Source organism: Oncorhynchus mykiss, chromosome 18 (assembly GCF_057628025.1).
Source record: "Oncorhynchus mykiss isolate SJ-2025 chromosome 18, ASM5762802v1, whole genome shotgun sequence".
Taxonomy (NCBI): domain Eukaryota; kingdom Metazoa; phylum Chordata; class Actinopteri; order Salmoniformes; family Salmonidae; genus Oncorhynchus; species Oncorhynchus mykiss.
This window is the reverse complement of record NC_143039.1, coordinates 17,331,964-17,349,185: the sequence shown is the minus strand read 5'-3', so window position 1 is coordinate 17,349,185 and position 17,222 is coordinate 17,331,964. Positions and strand designations below refer to the sequence as shown.

The 17,222-nt window shown below is 43.1% G+C and overlaps 2 protein-coding genes across 2 annotated transcripts; one reads left to right on the top strand and one right to left on the bottom strand.

The window, feature by feature from the left end:
* Window positions 1-2,629: 2,629 nt before the first annotated feature.
* On the top strand, window positions 2,630-3,637 carry LOC110495583 (gamma-crystallin S-1-like). Its single transcript, XM_090207487.1, has 2 exons — window positions 2,630-3,086; window positions 3,309-3,637. The coding sequence occupies exons 1-2, from the start codon at window positions 2,658-2,660 to the stop codon at window positions 3,585-3,587; spliced, it is 708 nt and encodes a 235-aa protein (XP_090063613.1). The 5' UTR covers window positions 2,630-2,657; the 3' UTR covers window positions 3,588-3,637.
* Window positions 3,638-12,025: 8,388 nt separating this feature from the next.
* On the bottom strand, window positions 12,026-13,223 carry LOC110527268 (gamma-crystallin B-like). Its single transcript, XM_021608437.3, has 3 exons — window positions 13,146-13,223; window positions 12,676-12,918; window positions 12,026-12,369 (listed from the first exon to the last, which is right to left on the bottom strand). Exons 1-3 carry the CDS (start codon window positions 13,152-13,154, stop codon window positions 12,100-12,102), a joined length of 522 nt encoding a protein of 173 aa, XP_021464112.3. The 5' UTR covers window positions 13,155-13,223; the 3' UTR covers window positions 12,026-12,099.
* Window positions 13,224-17,222: the final 3,999 nt, after the last annotated feature.

Genomic DNA, 17,222 nt, shown 5'->3' with positions numbered 1-17,222 from the left:
AACAGAAATCCTATTGGTTACTAGGCCCTGTCAGTCAAAGTATATAGAAGCAAATATTAATGTCAGTAACTTAGTAATAATATTCCAGGGACTTCAGGGTGTATAGACGGACCTACATTGTCACTGTGGCTTTTTGTCAATAACAAAACACTTTTATTAGTCATGTTTAAGGACCACCTTAAAGTGCTATTAAAACTAGCTTAAAGTGCTATCAAAACTAGCTTAAAGTGCTATTAAAACTAGCTTAAAGTGCTATTAAAACTAGCTTAAAGTGCTATTAAAACTAGCTTAAAGTGCTATCAAAACTAGCTTAAAGTGCTGTCAGAAGTTAAAATATTGTAATTATGGTGTGAATCACATTGTTACTAATAAGATTGTTCTATAATAAATCTAATATTTTCTATGTCTGGTTAGATCAGTTATGTTCCAGTTATGTATACTGAACAAAAATATAAACACAACATGCAACAATTTTACTGAGTTACAGTTCATGTAAGGAAATTAGTCAATTTAAATAAATTCATTAGGCCGTAATCTATGGATTTCACATGACTGGGCAGGGGTACATAGGAGGGCATAGGCCCACCCACTTGGGAGCCAGGACCAGCCAATCAGAATACGTTTTTCCACGCCAAAGTCCTTTATTACAGACATACACGTAAATACTCCTCAGCATCTGTGGCATTGTGTTGTGTGACAAAACTGCACATTTTAAAGTGGCATTTTATTGTCCCCAGCATAAGGTGCACCTGTGTAATGATCATGCTGTTTAATCAGCTTCTTGATGCCACACCTCAGGTGAATGGATTTTCTTGGCAAATGAGAAATGCTCACTAACAGAGATGTAAACAAATTGGTGCACAACATTTGAGAGAAATAAGGTTTTGTGCATAAGAAACATTTCTGGGATTTTTTATTTCAGCTCATGGAACATGGGACCAACACTTTACATGAAGCATTTATATTTTTGTTCAGTGTATATGCAGTTCTGAGAAGAAAAATATTGTACAAGCAAAACCTGTAACAATATATGTTTGACCAATCCTGATCACTCCTGACCAATCCTGACCAATCCTGACCAATCCTGATCACTCCTGATCACTCCTGACCAATCCTGATCACTCCTGGGTTGGCAGGTAGCCTAGTAGTTAGAGCATTGGGCCAGTAACTGAAAGGTTTCTGGATCAAATCCCTGAGCTGACAAGGTAAAAATCTGTTGTTCTTCCCCTGAACAAGGCAGTTAACCCACTGTTCCTAAGCTGTCATTGTAAATATGAATCTGTTCTTAACTGGCATGGCTAGTTCAATAATAAAGGGTCTCCTGATTGCCTTTTTTCACACAATTAATACATTGGTTAAATAAAATAAGACATTATTTATTATTCATTTATAGGGGACAATGCACATGAATCAACATCAATATTACAATAATGCCACATCCATGTAAATGTGCCGGGGTTAGCCAAAAGATCATGTGCACCCGTAGTCCCAGGACAGCCAAGGACAATTACACAGTCACAATACACATACTCACTAAAACAATACAACATACCAATACATCACATCCAATAATATATCATTCTAACAACAACAACAACAACACTATCATCAACTGGCGTCTTACATATGAGGAACCACAGATAACTCATGTGTAGAGCTTTGGGTAGATTTGAACCATCAGTTATCCTGATGTTCCTGATGGTTTTTCCTAGATGCTTGGCTACTGCTACTGCTGTTACACAACACTGACATGATGCTGCCTCTGTGACTGACTGACTGGCATTCGAATCCGGGTCCCCCTGCGCACCACAAAGACTGTATTAGCCCACTGAGCTAAAGCCTTTAGTTTGGGGAGCTAACGCAAGTCTTCAGGTCTCCGACAAGGTTACTCATCACGTAACCGTTCACTGACCATCGGTATCACATTGACGTGTATTTTCAAATCCGGATCAGTATGAAAATTCAGTATTTCCTCTCAAAGTGAATTACCACAGTTGTTTACTTGCTTTTTTTTCTTGCTAATGACACCATGGCAACATTGTTGTCCATTATGTATGTAAACATGATATATGATTACATACATGCATATTCATATAGTCAGATATTTTTGTTCGCCCACAAAACACAGACCTTTAAGTATAGAACAGAACAATGAATGTATGGGGCCAAACAACAGTTCATCACATCATTTACAGTAACGTCAGCGTTTTCAGAGTGCATGCCTACATCTAGAAATAAGAAACATATTCCGTGGCTCATTCTCACGGACTCAATCCCAGAAAGGCATTTTATAAGCTGTAACATTTGCATAATTGTGCATAAAAGGACACAATTGAAATTGACGGTGTTTGTGAATTACAATGATATGCTAAATGTCTGGTTGAGTTGTTTTGCTGATGCCAAGCCCAGCCACGCACCGGATCTCCAGTAGACAGTAGTGTTTTCTGACAGTAGTGATGAACGTGTGAAAACTGGCCAACAACAATAACTCGCCACACAATAAGGCATGGCTATACATAAACAGATTTGTGTGCTAACTCCAGATCACCATTTGAATGACAATACTTTATGCTGCGCAATCACACAGCTGCTTTTTATAAAAGGACAGAGGCACAGAAAGAGTGACCATTGACTGTCTATCTGCCCCTCACGCAACCATGACAATGGGAAAGGTAAGTCAGGCACCCACCTGCATTCATACGACTGGTTTTATAGTAGAACAGGAAAAAAACATCAAACATTTCGTTTTTTGTCCACCATATAATGACCAAAACATACATCAGTTCAGTAGATGTAAGATACATTTTTTTTATGCTTTCAAATGTTTACACTCCCCTTTGCAGATCATCTTCTACGAGGACAGGAATTTCCAGGGTCGGCACCATGAGTGCATGAGCGACTGTGCCGACCTGCACTCCTACTTCAACCGCTGCAACTCCATCAAGGTGGAGAGCGGCATGTTCATGGTCTACGAGAGGCCCAACTACACTGGCCACCAGTACTTCCTGAGGAGGGGAGAGTACAATGACAACCAGCGCATGATTGGCATCAACGACTGTATCAGGTCCTGCCGCATGATTCCCATGGTAAACCCAGTGTAGATGCCTCAAACACAGGGCTACGCTCATCACTAGACCCATCTCACATTGCAATGTGTTTTTATAGAAGAGCACCAATTAAAACTTCTTGATGTTCCTCAAGGCTCCGTTTCGGCCCCACCTATTTTGCTGTATTGTCTTGTTAATAATTTACCTCTAATTTGTAGTGATGTAAAAACCCAATATGACCTCTATTTCATCGTCCTGTAGCACCGCGGCTCCTACAGGATGAGGCTGTACGATCGCCCCGACATGAGTGGCCAGATGCAGGAGCTGAACGACGACTGCCCCAATGTCCAGGACCGCTTCCGCATGTCCGACATCAACTCCTGCAACGTGATGGACGGCCACTGGCTCATGTACGACCAGCCCAACTACAAGGGCAGACAGTACTACCTGAAGCCTGGCGAGTATCGCAGACCCAGCGACTGGGGTGGCCTGAGCCCCAGGATCGGATCCCTCAGACGAATCTCTGACTCCAACAACTAAAAGTTATATTTTACTTGTCTGTTCTCAATAAAGCTGCATGTTCAACCAAACAGTATGTGTCTCCTAACAGTGTGTGTCTCCAAACAGTATGTGTCTCCAAACAGTATGTGTCTCCAAACAGTATGTGTCTCCAAACAGTATGTGTCTCCAAACAGTATGTGTCTCCAAACAGTATGTGTCTCCAAACAGTGTGTCTCCAAACAGTGTGTGTCTCCTAACAGTGTGTGTCTCCAAACAGTATGTCTTAACTTATCCAAGATCGCATAGCAGTTCAGACGTCTTTTGTCCTCGTCTTGTCGTGTCCTGTATATATATATATTTACAACTTTTTTCACATACATTTTATTTTTATTTTCCATCAACTCATCTTCTAAACACTCTCCTGCAACCAGCCTCACCAATTTATATTTATAAAAAAGTATTATTTACCTCAGATCTGCAATCCTTCAGGAAGCTAGCCAGAAACTCCAGGAGGCTGGCCAGAAACTAGCCAGAAGCTAGCCAGGAGCTAGCCCAGAAGCTAATCAGAAGCTAACCACGGTTTGTGGTCATCGGCTGTCCTTTAGTTCGAAAATCTATCGAAAATCTATCGCCAGTTTTGTACGGCGCAGCGCGGCTCGGAACGGAACATACCGGACCAATTTTTCTCTCCATGTCCCTGGATTTCAACTGCTCTCTGGACATTCATACCCGGATCTCACAGCTAGCTAGCTGCTATCCGTGTGACAGTCGGCTTTCGTCGATTCCGGAGCAAACATCGATTGTTCCGGTGCTAGCCAGCTCCGTCAATCACGCCTGAGTTCCATCATTCACTCCTGGGCTGCAGTCACCTATCCGGACCCGTTTCACTGCCTACGCGGAGCCCCACCGGGCCTTCACAACCGGACTGCCGACGTTATCTACCTGAAGGAGATCCGGCTGGCTCCTCTGTCGCGACGTTACCGGAACGCCCATCTGCGGCCCGCTAACCGTTAGCTGTCTTTCCGGCTGCTATCTGAATAGACAATCGGACAATTTATTTATTTGAATTATTATGTTTTCTTCTCGGGCCTCTATAACTATATCTATTGTTCTTATTTTTGTTGTTGTGTGATTTGGATTAATCCCCTCTACCACACGGAACCCCACTAATCTACTGACCGAACGCAAGAGGTGGCTAACAACAGACTCCATCCTATGCTAGCTTGCTACCGGTTGGCTTGGCTAGCTGTCTAAATCGCCGTGACCCTAAACCAACCTCTCCACTCACTGGACCCTTTTGATCACTCGACTAAGCATGCCTCTCCTTAATGTCAATATGTCTTGTCCATTGCTGTTCTGGTTAGTGTTTATTGGCTTATTTCACTGTAGAGCCTCTAGTCCTGCTCACTATACCTTATCCAACCTATTAGTTCCACCACCCACACATGCAATGACATCTCCTGGTTTCAATGATGTTTCTAGAGACAATATCTCTCTCTTCATCACTCAATACCTAGGTTTACCTCCACTGTATTCACATCCTACCTTACCTTTGTCTGTACATTATACCTTGATGCTATTTTATCGCCCCCAGAAACCTCCTTTTACTCTCTGTTCCAGACGTTCTAGACGACCAATTCTTATTGCTTTTAGTCGCACCCTTATTCTACTACTCCTATGTTCCTCTGGCGATGTAGAGGTGAATCCAGGCCCTGCAGTGCCTAGCTCCACTCCTATTCCCCAGGCGCTCTCTTTTGACGACTTCTGTAACCGTAATAGCCTTGGTTTCATGCATGTTAACATTAGAAGCCTCCTCCCTAAGTTTGTTCTATTCACTGCTTTAGCACACTCTGCCAACCCGGATGTTCTAGCTGTGTCTGAATCCTGGCTTAGGAAGACCACCAAAAATTCAGACATTTTAATTCCAAACTACAACATTTTCAGACAAGATAGAACTGCCAAAGGGGGCGGTGTTGCAATTTACTGCAAAGATAGCCTGCAGAGTTCTGTCCTACTATCCAGGTCTGTACCCAAACAATTTGAACTTCTACTTTTAAAAATCCACCTTTCTAAAAACAAGTCTCTCACCGTTGCCGCCTGCTATAGACCACCCTCTGCCCCCAGCTGTGCTCTGGACACCATATGTGAACTGATTGCCCCCCATCTATCTTCAGAGCTCGTGCTGCTAGGCGACCTAAACTGGAACATGCTTAACACCCCAGCCATCCTACAATCTAAACTTGATGCCCTCAATCTCACACAAATTATCAATGAACCTACCAGGTACCTCCCCAAAGCCTTAAACACGGGCACCCTCTTAGATATCATCCTAACCAACTTCCCCTCTAAATACACCTCTGCTGTCTTCAACCAAGATCTCAGCGATCACTGCCTCATTGCCTGCATCCGTAATGGGTCAGCGGTCAAACGACCTCCTCTCATCACTGTAAAACGCTCCCTGAAACACTTCAGCGAGCAGGCCTTTCTAATCGACCTGGCCGGGGTATCCTGGAAGGATATTGACCTCATCCCGTCAGTAGAGGATGCCTGGATATTTTTTAAAAATGCCTTCCTAACCATCTTAAATAAACATGCCCCATTCAAGAAATTTAGAACCAGGAACAGATATAGCCCTTGGTTCTCCCCAGACCTGACTGCCCTTAATCAACACAAAAACGTCCTATGGCGTTCTGCATTAGCATCGAACAGCCCCCGTGATATGCAGCTGTTCAGGGAAGCTAGAAACCATTATACACAGGCAGTTAGAAAAGCCAAGGCTAGCTTTTTCAAGCAGAAATTTGCTTCTTGCAACACTAACTCAAAAAAGTTCTGGGACACTGTAAAGTCCATGGAGAATAAGAACACCTCCTCCCAGCTGCCCAGTGCACTGAAGATAGGAAACACTGTCACCACTGATAAATCCACCATAATTGAAAATTTCAATAAGCATTTTTCTACTGCTGGCCATGCTTTCCACCTGGCTACTCCTACCCCTGTCAACAGCACTGCACCCCCAACAGCAACTCGCCCAAGCCTTCCCCATTTCTCCTTCTCCCAAATCCATTCAGCTGATGTTCTGAAAGAGCTGCAAAATCTGGACCCCTACAAATCAGCCGGGCTAGACAATCTGGACCCTTTCTTTCTAAAATTATCTGCCGAAATTGTTGCCACCCCTATTACTAGCCTGTTCAACCTCTCTTTCGTGTCGTCTGAGATTCCCAAAGATTGGAAAGCAGCTGCGGTCATCCCCCTCTTCAAAGGGGGGGACACTCTTGACCCAAACTGCTACAGACCTATATCTATCCTACCATGCCTTTCTAAGGTCTTCGAAAGCCAAGTCAACAAACAGATTACCGACCATTTTGAATCTCACCATACCTTCTCTGCTATGCAATCTGGTTTCAGAGCTGGTCATGGGTGCACCTCAGCCACGCTCAAGGTCCTAAACGATATCTTAACCGCCATCGATAAGAAACATTACTGTGCAGCCGTATTCATTGATCTGGCCAAGGCTTTCGACTCTGTCAATCACCACATCCTCATCGGCAGACTCAACAGCCTTGGTTTCTCAAATGATTGCCTCGCCTGGTTCACCAACTACTTCTCTGATAGAGTTCAGTGTGTCAAATCTGAGGGTCTGTTGTCCGGACCTCTGGCAGTCTCTATGGGGGTGCCACAGGGTTCAATTCTTGGACCGACTCTCTTCTCTGTATACATCAATGAGGTCGCTCTTGCTGCTGGTGAGTCTCTGATCCACCTCTACGCAGACGACACCATTCTGTATACTTCCGGCCCTTCTTTGGACACTGTGTTAACAACCCTCCAGGCAAGCTTCAATGCCATACAACTCTCCTTCCGTGGCCTCCAACTGCTCTTAAATACAAGTAAAACTAAATGCATGCTCTTCAACCGATCACTACCTGCACCTACCCGCCTGTCCAACATCACTACTCTGGACGGCTCTGACTTAGAATACGTGGACAACTACAAATACTTAGGTGTCTGGTTAGACTGTAAACTCTCCTTCCAGACCCATATCAAACATCTCCAATCCAAAGTTAAATCTAGAATTGGCTTCCTATTTCGCAACAAAGCATCCTTCACTCATGCTGCCAAACATACCCTTGTAAAACTGACCATCCTACCAATCCTCGACTTTGGCGATGTAATTTACAAAATAGCCTCCAATACCCTACTCAACAAACTGGATGCAGTCTATCACAGTGCAATCCGTTTTGTCACCAAAGCCCCATACACTACCCACCATTGCGACCTGTACGCTCTCGTTGGCTGGCCCTCGCTTCATACTCGTCGCCAAACCCACTGGCTCCATGTCATCTACAAGACCCTGCTAGGTAAAGTCCCCCCTTATCTCAGCTCGCTGGTCACCATAGCATCTCCCACCTGTAGCACACGCTCCAGCAGGTATATCTCTCTAGTCACCCCCAAAACCAATTCTTTCTTTGGCCGCCTCTCTTTCCAGTTCTCTGCTGCCAATGACTGGAACGAACTACAAAAATCTCTGAAACTGGAAACACTTATCTCCCTCACTAGCTTTAAGCACCAACTGTCAGAGCAGCTCACAGATTACTGCACCTGTACATAGCCCACATATAATTTAGCCCTATCAACTACCTCTTTCCCAACTGTATTTAATTAATTTATTTATTTTGCTCCTTTGCACCCCATTATTTTTATTTCTACTTTGCACATTCTTCCATTGCAAAACTACCATTCCAGTGTTTTACTTTCTATATTGTATTTACCTTGCCACCAAGGCCTTTTTTTTGCCTTTACCTCCCTTCTCACCTCATTTGCTCACATTGTATATAGACTTGTTTATACTTTATTATTGACTGTATGTTTGTTTTACTCCATGTGTAACTCTGTGTTGTTGTATCTGTCGAACTGCTTTGCTTTATCTTGGCCAGGTCGCAATTGTAAATGAGAACTTGTTCTCAACTTGCCTACCTGGTTAAATAAAGGTAAAATAAATAAAATAAATAAATGTCTCCAAACAGTATGTGTCTCCAAACAGTATGTGTCTCCTAACAGTGTGTGTCTCCAAACAGTGTGTGTCTCCAAACAGTATGTTCAACCAAACAGTGTGTGTCTCCAAACAGTATGTTCAACCAAACAGTGTGTGTCTCCAAACAGTATGTGTCTCCAAACAGTTTGTTCAACCAAACAGTGTGTGTCTCCAAACAGTATGTGTCTCCAAACAGTATGTGTCTCCAAACAGTGTGTGTCTCCAAACAGTGTGTGTCTCCAAACAGTATGTGTCTCCAAACAGTATGTGTCTCCAAACAGTATGTGTCTCCAAACAGTATGTGTCTCCAAACAGTGTGTGTCTCCAAACAGTATGTGTCTCCAAACAGTATGTGTCTCCAAACAGTATGTGTCTCCAAACAGTATGTGTCTCCAAACAGTATGTGTCTCCAAACAGTGTGTGTCTCCAAACAGTATGTGTCTCCAAACAGTATGTGTCTCCAAACAGTGTGTGTCTCCAAACAGTATGTTCAACCAAACAGTGTGTCTCCAAACAGTATGTGTCTCCAAACAGTGTGTGTCTCCAAACAGTATGTGCCTCCAAACAGTATGTGTCTCCAAACAGTATGTGTCTCCAAACAGTATGTGTCTCCAAACAGTGTGTGTCTCCAAACAGTGTGTGTCTCTAAACAGTATGTGTCTCCAAACAGTGTGTCTCCAAACAGTATGTGTCTCCAAACAGTATGTGTCTCCAAACAGTATGTGTCTCCTAACAGTGTGTGTCTCCAAACAGTATGTGTCTCCAAACAGTATGTGTCTCCAAACAGTATGTGTCTCCAAACAGTATGTGTCTCCAAACAGTATGTGTCTCCAAACAGTATGTTCAACCAAACAGTGTGTGTCTCCAAACAGTATGTGTCTCCAAACAGTGTGTGTCTCCAAACAGTATGTGTCTCCAAACAGTGTGTCTCCAAACAGTATGTGTCTCCAAACAGTATGTGTCTCCAAACAGTATGTGTCTCCAAACAGTATGTGTCTCCAAACAGTATGTGTCTCCTAACAGTGTGTGTCTCCAAACAGTATGTGTCTCCAAACAGTATGTGTCTCCAAACAGCATGTTCAACCAAACAGTATGTGTCTCCAAACAGTATGTGTCTCCAAACAGTATGTTCAACCAAACAGTGTGTGTCTCCAAACAGTATGTGTCTCCAAACAGTATGTGTCTCCAAACAGCATGTTCAACCAAACAGTATGTGTCTCCAAACAGTATGTGTCTCCAAACAGTATGTGTCTCCAAACAGTATGTGTCTCCAAACAGTATGTTCAACCAAACAGTATGTGTCTCCAAACAGTATGTGTCTCCAAACAGTATGTGTCTCCAAACAGTATGTTCAACCAAACAGTGTGTGTCTCCAAACAGTATGTGTCTCCTAACAGTGTGTGTCTCCAAACAGTATGTGTCTCCAAACAGTATGTGTCTCCAAACAGTATGTGTCTCCAAACAGTGTGTGTCTCCAAACAGTGTGTGTCTCCAAACAGTATGTGTCTCCAAACAGTGTGTGTCTCCAAACAGTATGTGTCTCCAAACAGTATGTGTCTCCAAACAGTATGTGTCTCCAAACAGTATGTGTCTCCAAACAGTATGTGTCTCCAAACAGTATGTGTCTCCAAACAGTGAACACTTGTGCAGGTGCTTCTAGAACCATCCACAGAACACAGAGGGATTTGTATTCAATATTTAGTGTTACAGTATCATGCACTTTAACGGCATTATATAACAATAAATGTACGCATATGCATGGTAGAGTACGCTGGTAGTTCCTATAGGAGGACGGGCTACGCTGGTGGGAGGAACTATAGGAGGACGGGCTACGCTGGTGGGAGGAACTATAGGAGGATGGGCTACGCTGGTGGGAGGAACTATAGGAGGACGGGCTACGCTGGTGGGAGGAACTATAGGAGGACGGGCTACGCTGGTGGGAGGAACTATAGGAGGATGGGCTACGCTGGTGGGAGGAACTATAGGAGGACGGGCTACGCTGGTGGGAGGAACTATAGGAGGATGGGCTACGCTGGTGGGAGGAACTATAGGAGGATGGGCTACGCTGGTGGGAGGAACTATAGGAGGACGGGCTACGCTGGTGGGAGGAACTATAGGAGGATGGGCTACGCTGGTGGGAGGAACTATAGGAGGACGGGCTACGCTGGTGGGAGGAACTATAGGAGGACGGGCTACGCTGGTGGGAGGAACTATAGGAGGACGGGCTACGCTGCTGGTAGTTCCTATAGGAGGACGGGCTACGCTGGTGGGAGGAGCTATAGGAGGATGGGCTACGCTGGTGGGAGGAACTATAGGAGGACGGGCTACGCTGGTGGGAGGAACTATAGGAGGATGGGCTACGCTGGTGGGAGGAACTATAGGAGGACGGGCTACGCTGGTGGGAGGAACTATAGGAGGACGGGCTACGCTGGTGGGAGGAACTATAGGAGGATGGGCTACGCTGGTGGGAGGAACTATAGGAGGATGGGCTACGCTGGTGGGAGGAACTATAGGAGGACGGGCTACGCTGGTGGGAGGAACTATAGGAGGATGGGCTACGCTGGTGGGAGGAACTATAGGAGGACGGGCTACGCTGGTGGGAGGAACTATAGGAGGACGGGCTCATCATAATGGCTGGAATGGAAGCAATGGAACGGCTTAAAACGCACTGTTTTCATGTGTTTGATACTATTCCAATGATTCCATTCAAGCCATTACAACATGGAAGACGGTTCAAAAATACAACGTTAACATCATCAGATGCACTTTGTCATGTTACAATGTTGCAATATAATCCATTCCCATTCTGTAACTCAAGTTCTTCAATCAACAGTGCTGACTATGAGTTGCCCAGACATTTCCCTATTGTATCATGAATGAAAATATTAGCAGATTCTGCTGAGTACAGATGTAGGATCTTAATTTGAGCCAGTTTGCTACAGCAGGAAAATAATCCTGCAGCAACAGGAAATGTGAATTATTATGTGGATTATAATTAATGGGATTGGGGTTGATACATTTTTCGTAAGGGATAACCACGTCTGAAATGTCAAAGTGGTAATGACAAACTTCAAAAGCCTTTTTTAATGCATTGCAGGAAAGTTCACCAGAAACAGGGTGATCAAATTAGGATCCTACATCTGTAACACATTACACAAATGAGTGCAAAGCAAAATATGTAAGGTATTCATTTCATATAATTCTCAAATTGTCATGAACAGCCTGTTCATGACAATAACCAATAAATACGAATATTTGATGTGAGATATTTAGGGTACACACATGGTCTATTCTAGGTCGATTCACTCCACAGTTTCACTCAGCAAACCACGGTAATATGGGAGTTAATTCATAGGAAAACCTTTTAAAAGTTCAACCAACCTAACAGATACGTTTGCATATTCATTATTTCTCCGTGGTTTAAAATACAAAAGGCAGGAAAAAAGGCTCTAATGTGTGGATGGATTTATTTCAACATGATTTCCCGTTGGTCATTGATTCAAGAGTCATACATTCAGCTTCTTACATATCAATACGTCTGATGGAACCCACTCTGGCGCTCATGCTTCCCCACTCGTTGTATCTCCTGTACTCTCCCGGGGTCAGCAGGTACTGGCGCCCCCTGTAGTTGGGGTGCTCATACAAAAGCCAGGAGCCCTCCATCACATTGCAAGAGTAGACGTCATTGTAATGGAAGCGCTCGTAGAGGTTGGGGCAGTCGTCCGTCAACTCCGTCATCTGTCCTCCGAACTCGGAGCGCTCGAAGATTCTCATACGGTGAGATCCCTGATGCTGTGGATACAGAGAGGAATGTTATTGGGATGATACTCATGTGTAACCATCTCAGAAAAATATGTGGTAGACTACGTCCAACCTCAGTCAGTGGAGGCTGATGGAGGGAGAAATGGGAAGGATAATAAGCCTGTCCTCCCCATTTCTTTCTCCACCAGCCTCCACTGCTCAGAATCTAGCAGTTGATTTCCTGTAGTTTTGGGATCAAACTATAAAGGTCCAGAAGTCCCTGTAATACTTTAGAATCCCTCCAATACTTCAGAGTTAACGGGATCTCTTTAACCTCTTCCTTAATTCGTCTCTTACCTGGGGGATCATGCGGCAGGACCTGACGCAGTCATTGAAGCCCATCCAACGCTGGTAGTCGGAGAACTCGCCTTCCTTCAGGAAGTACTGATAGCCCATGTAGCTGGGCCTCTCGTACACCATCCAGTTGCCGCTCTCCACCTTGATGGAGTTGCAGCGGCTGAAGTGGGCATGTAGGTCAGAGCATTCTCCACCGCACTCATAAGAGTGACCCTGGAAGTTTCTGTCTTCGTAGAAAATGATCTAAAAAACAGATCAATTGAGGTGTTTTATTGTGTAAGACCAGATCTCTTCCCCAGCAGTAAGCACCAATATTTAGAATTATTTTGTAATATTGTACAGACTAAAATTCCTGATCAGAGGCACACATTACCTTTAATGAATCTCATCCCCTTTTATTGATTTCGGTAGAATAGTCTATGGAGGAATGCAGAGGCACAACATATGCATAGCATAAAAACCAGCCTTACCTTTCCCATTGCGAAGGTTAACTTTGGTCTCACTGGAACTCAGCAAGGGTTGGGAGGTGCGTCCTCTCTTTATAATCCATGGATCAACGGCAGTATTGTCATGTAAATAGTTGGACTTTTAACATGTCAGCGGTTTTTTTCGCGAGAATGTTGTGAACACTGCAATGTATTTTTGTCTTAGGTGGTCAACACAGTAAGCATTTTTACTTTTCAACAAAGACTTATTTTATTTAGGATGATTGTCATTTTAAAATGTCTTGTAGATGAGTGATCATCTCTTGACGATTACAACCATGTTGTTTTAGACTAGATTGTGTTTTGATATGAAGACTGGTGTAGAAATGGCAGACCAATCTGAGTAATACAAGTGTCCAGTTTTGTGTACCAACCCAGGTTAAAACATTATAGTAGTGATAATGATGTTTTCCTGTATGTACCCCATCACATTTTATAGAAAACAAAGTACACAGTACATTTGGAGGGGGAGTTCTTTATTTAAAAAATTGAAACATCTCCATGTCACCAATCTTCCTCTTGGCTCTCTGAAGGGAAAACTTGATGGCATGGATTTAACATAAAAACACTGGAAAACATATAATTGAATAATTCATCCAATGTCAAGTCATTACATTTTTTTATATATTCAATGTGCCTTGAGATACTTACTCAGTTCCTCTACATTGTGACGTTTTGATAAAACCAAGAAAACGTAATACTCTAATTTAATGCTATAATTCAAGGCTGTTCAATTCTGGTCCTGGAGGGCCAAAACACTTCTGGGTTTCATCCTCTACTTCTAATCAGGGACTGATTTAGACTTGGGACACCAGGTGAGTGCAAATGAACTACCAGGTAGAAACAAAAAACAGAAGTGGTTTAGCCACACTAATTTAATATGTACAATAACTCTGTTTCTGTAATCATCTTTTGTAATGAATCACCTGGCAATGCCCATACTACTGTCATGACGTTGGCCTGGGGGTAGGTTTATGACAGTCATAAATACCTCTTCCCCCCCTTTTTCCTCTCTCTACCCTACTGATGTTACATTTGCAAAACCCTTGGTTAACATAGAGATTCTGGGAAAATCAGGAGGTGGGGGGAAATTAACTACAGTGCCTTGCGAAAGTATTCGGCCCCCTTGAACTTTGCGACCTTTTGCCACATTTCAGGCTTCAAACATAAAGATATAAAACTGTATTTGTTTGTGAAGAATCAACAACAAGTGGGACACAATCATTAAGTGGAACGACATTTATTGGATATTTCAAACTTTTTTAACAAATCAAAAACTGAAAAATTGGGCGTGCAAAATTATTCAGCCCCTTTACTTTCAGTGCAGCAAACTCTCTCCAGAAGTTCAGTGAGGATCTCTGAATGATGTTGACCTAAATGACTAATGATGATAAATACAATCCACCTGTGTGTAATCAAGTCTCCGTATAAATGCACCTGCACTGTGATAGTCTCAGAGGTCCGCTAAAAGCGCAGAGAGCATCATGAAGAACAAGGAACACACCAGGCAGGTCCGAGATACTGTTGTGAAGAAGTTTAAAGCCGGATTTGGATACAAAAATATTTGGAGGAGCACTGTGCAAGCGATAATATTGAAATGGAAGGAGTATCAGACCACTGCAAATCTACCAAGACCTGGCCGTCCCTCTAAACTTTCAGCTCATACAAGGAGAAGACTGATCAGAGATGCAGCCAAGAGGCCCATGATCACTCTGGATGAACTGCAGAGATCTACAGCTGAGGTGGGAGACTCTGTCCATAGGACAACAATCAGTCGTATATTACACAAATCTGGCCTTTATGGAAGAGTGGCAAGAAGAAAGCCATTTCTTAAAGATATCCATAAAAAGTGTTGTTTAAAGTTTGCCACAAGCCACCTGGGAGACACACCAAACATGTGGAAGAAGGTGCTCTGGTCAGATGAAACCAAAATTGAACTTTTTGGCAACAATGCAAGACGTTATGTTTGGCTTAAAAGCAACACAGCTCATCACCCTGAACACACCATCCCCACTGTCAAACATGGTGGTGGCAGCATCATGGTTTGGGCCTGCTTTTCTTCAGCAGGGACAGGGAAGATGGTTAAAATTGATGGGAAGATGGATGGAGCCAAATACAGGACCATTCTGGAAGAAAACCTGATTGAGTCTGCAAAAGACCTGAGACTGGGACGGAGATTTGTCTTCCAACAAGACAATGATCCAAAACATTAAGCAAAATCTACAATGGAATGGTTAAAAAAAAAAACATATCCAGGTGTTAGAATGGCCAAGTCAAAGTCCAGACCTGAATCCAATCGAGAATCTGTGGAAAGAACTGAAAACTGCTGTTCACAAATGCTCTCCATCCAACCTCACTGAGCTCGAGCTGTTTTGCAAGGAGGAATGGGAAAAAATGTCAGTCTCTCGATGTGCAAAACTGATAGAGACATACCCCAAGCGACTTACAGCTGTAATCGCAGCAAAAGGTGGCGCTACAAAGTATTAACTTAAGGGGGCTGAATAATTTTGCACGCCCAATTTTTCAGTTTTTGATTTGTTAAAAAAGTTTGAAATATCCAATAAATGTCATTCCACTTCATGATTGTGTCCCACTTGTTGTTGATTCTTCACAAAAAAATACAGTTTTATATCTTTATGTTTGAAGCCTGAAATGTGGCAAAAGGTCGCAAAGTTCAAGGGGGCCGAATACTTTCGCAAGGCACTGTATATTCTGGTAATCCGACCAATTGAACATATGCGCTGGTACTTAATGAATACGATGTCAGTTCGGTTGTCATCTGAGACATTCTCATCAATGATAAGATGACAAACTCTACAGTGGAAAGTCTACACATCAGAGTTATCGGATTCACATGGAATTGTTGTTCAATATAAATGTTTGAATATGAAATTATTTGTGATGGGATGAAATGTGATTTTAGCTTCTAAAATGTGAGATTTGGGTTTTCATAAGGTCTCTGCTCAATCAGTGGCCCGCCCCTGTGAAGGGACATGGGCTATAAAACTTTTCAAACACGCCCTCCTCTCCCTTCCTATATAAAGCCTTGACGACAATGTAACCTCCTGTTCCGAGGATGTGAGGACGACGGTCCGATGTCAGAAAGGTTCAGATAATATCTACAGAACGAAGCTAACATCAGCATGAGCTTTGGTTGCGAATGGTATGAACTTTGAACTCTTATTCACTACAGAAGTGATACCTCCTAGCCGTTGAGTTAGCAACAGCAGCTGCAAATGCGGGTTAGGAAGGAACAGACAGAGTATCTCCCGTTTACAGCTGTATAAATATTATTTTGTGTTGCCCCGACTATCTAGTTAATTAAATTTACATGATTAGCTCAATCAGGTGATATTAATTACCGAGAAATTATTTTATAGAATAGCATGTCATATCACTTAATCCGGCATAGCCAAAGACATGACACTACCCAAAATTATGCTTTAAATAGTGTCCCTGCTACATTAAATGTTAATCTCAGCAAAATGGAGGTATCAAAATAGTTGAAGCATTTGTACATACGTGAGGAATGCCACTGCAAGGCCGGCTAGGGTAAACAGTAGCTGGTGTTGGCCAAACAACAGCCCTTGCAGATCTGGGTCAGAGAGGTAAAGTAAACAACAGCCCTTGCAGATCTGGGTCAGAGAGGAAAAGTAAACAACAGCCCTTGCAGATCTGGGTCAGAGAGGAAAAGTAAACAACAGCCCTTGCAGATCTGGGTCAGAGAGGAAAAGTAAACAACAGCCCTTGCAGATCTGGGTCAGAGAGGAAAAGTAAACAACAGTCTTTGCAGATCTGGGTCAGAGGTCAAGTAAACATTGACCAAAACATCTGCTCTATCACTGTTTTCCCTGCAGAGATGACAACTTTGTCAGGTAAGATCAAGCTGTATGCAGAGCCAATACTTCTCTAACTATTACAATTGAACTGTTGTCTGTATCCATTATCTATCTAATCTACATGTTGTATTTAGAGTCATTACAAACCCGCTCCCGTGGGGATGTTTGTGTTCATTTAGTGTTGCAGTCGACCTTTTATACATTGCGTATTTACAGTTGATCC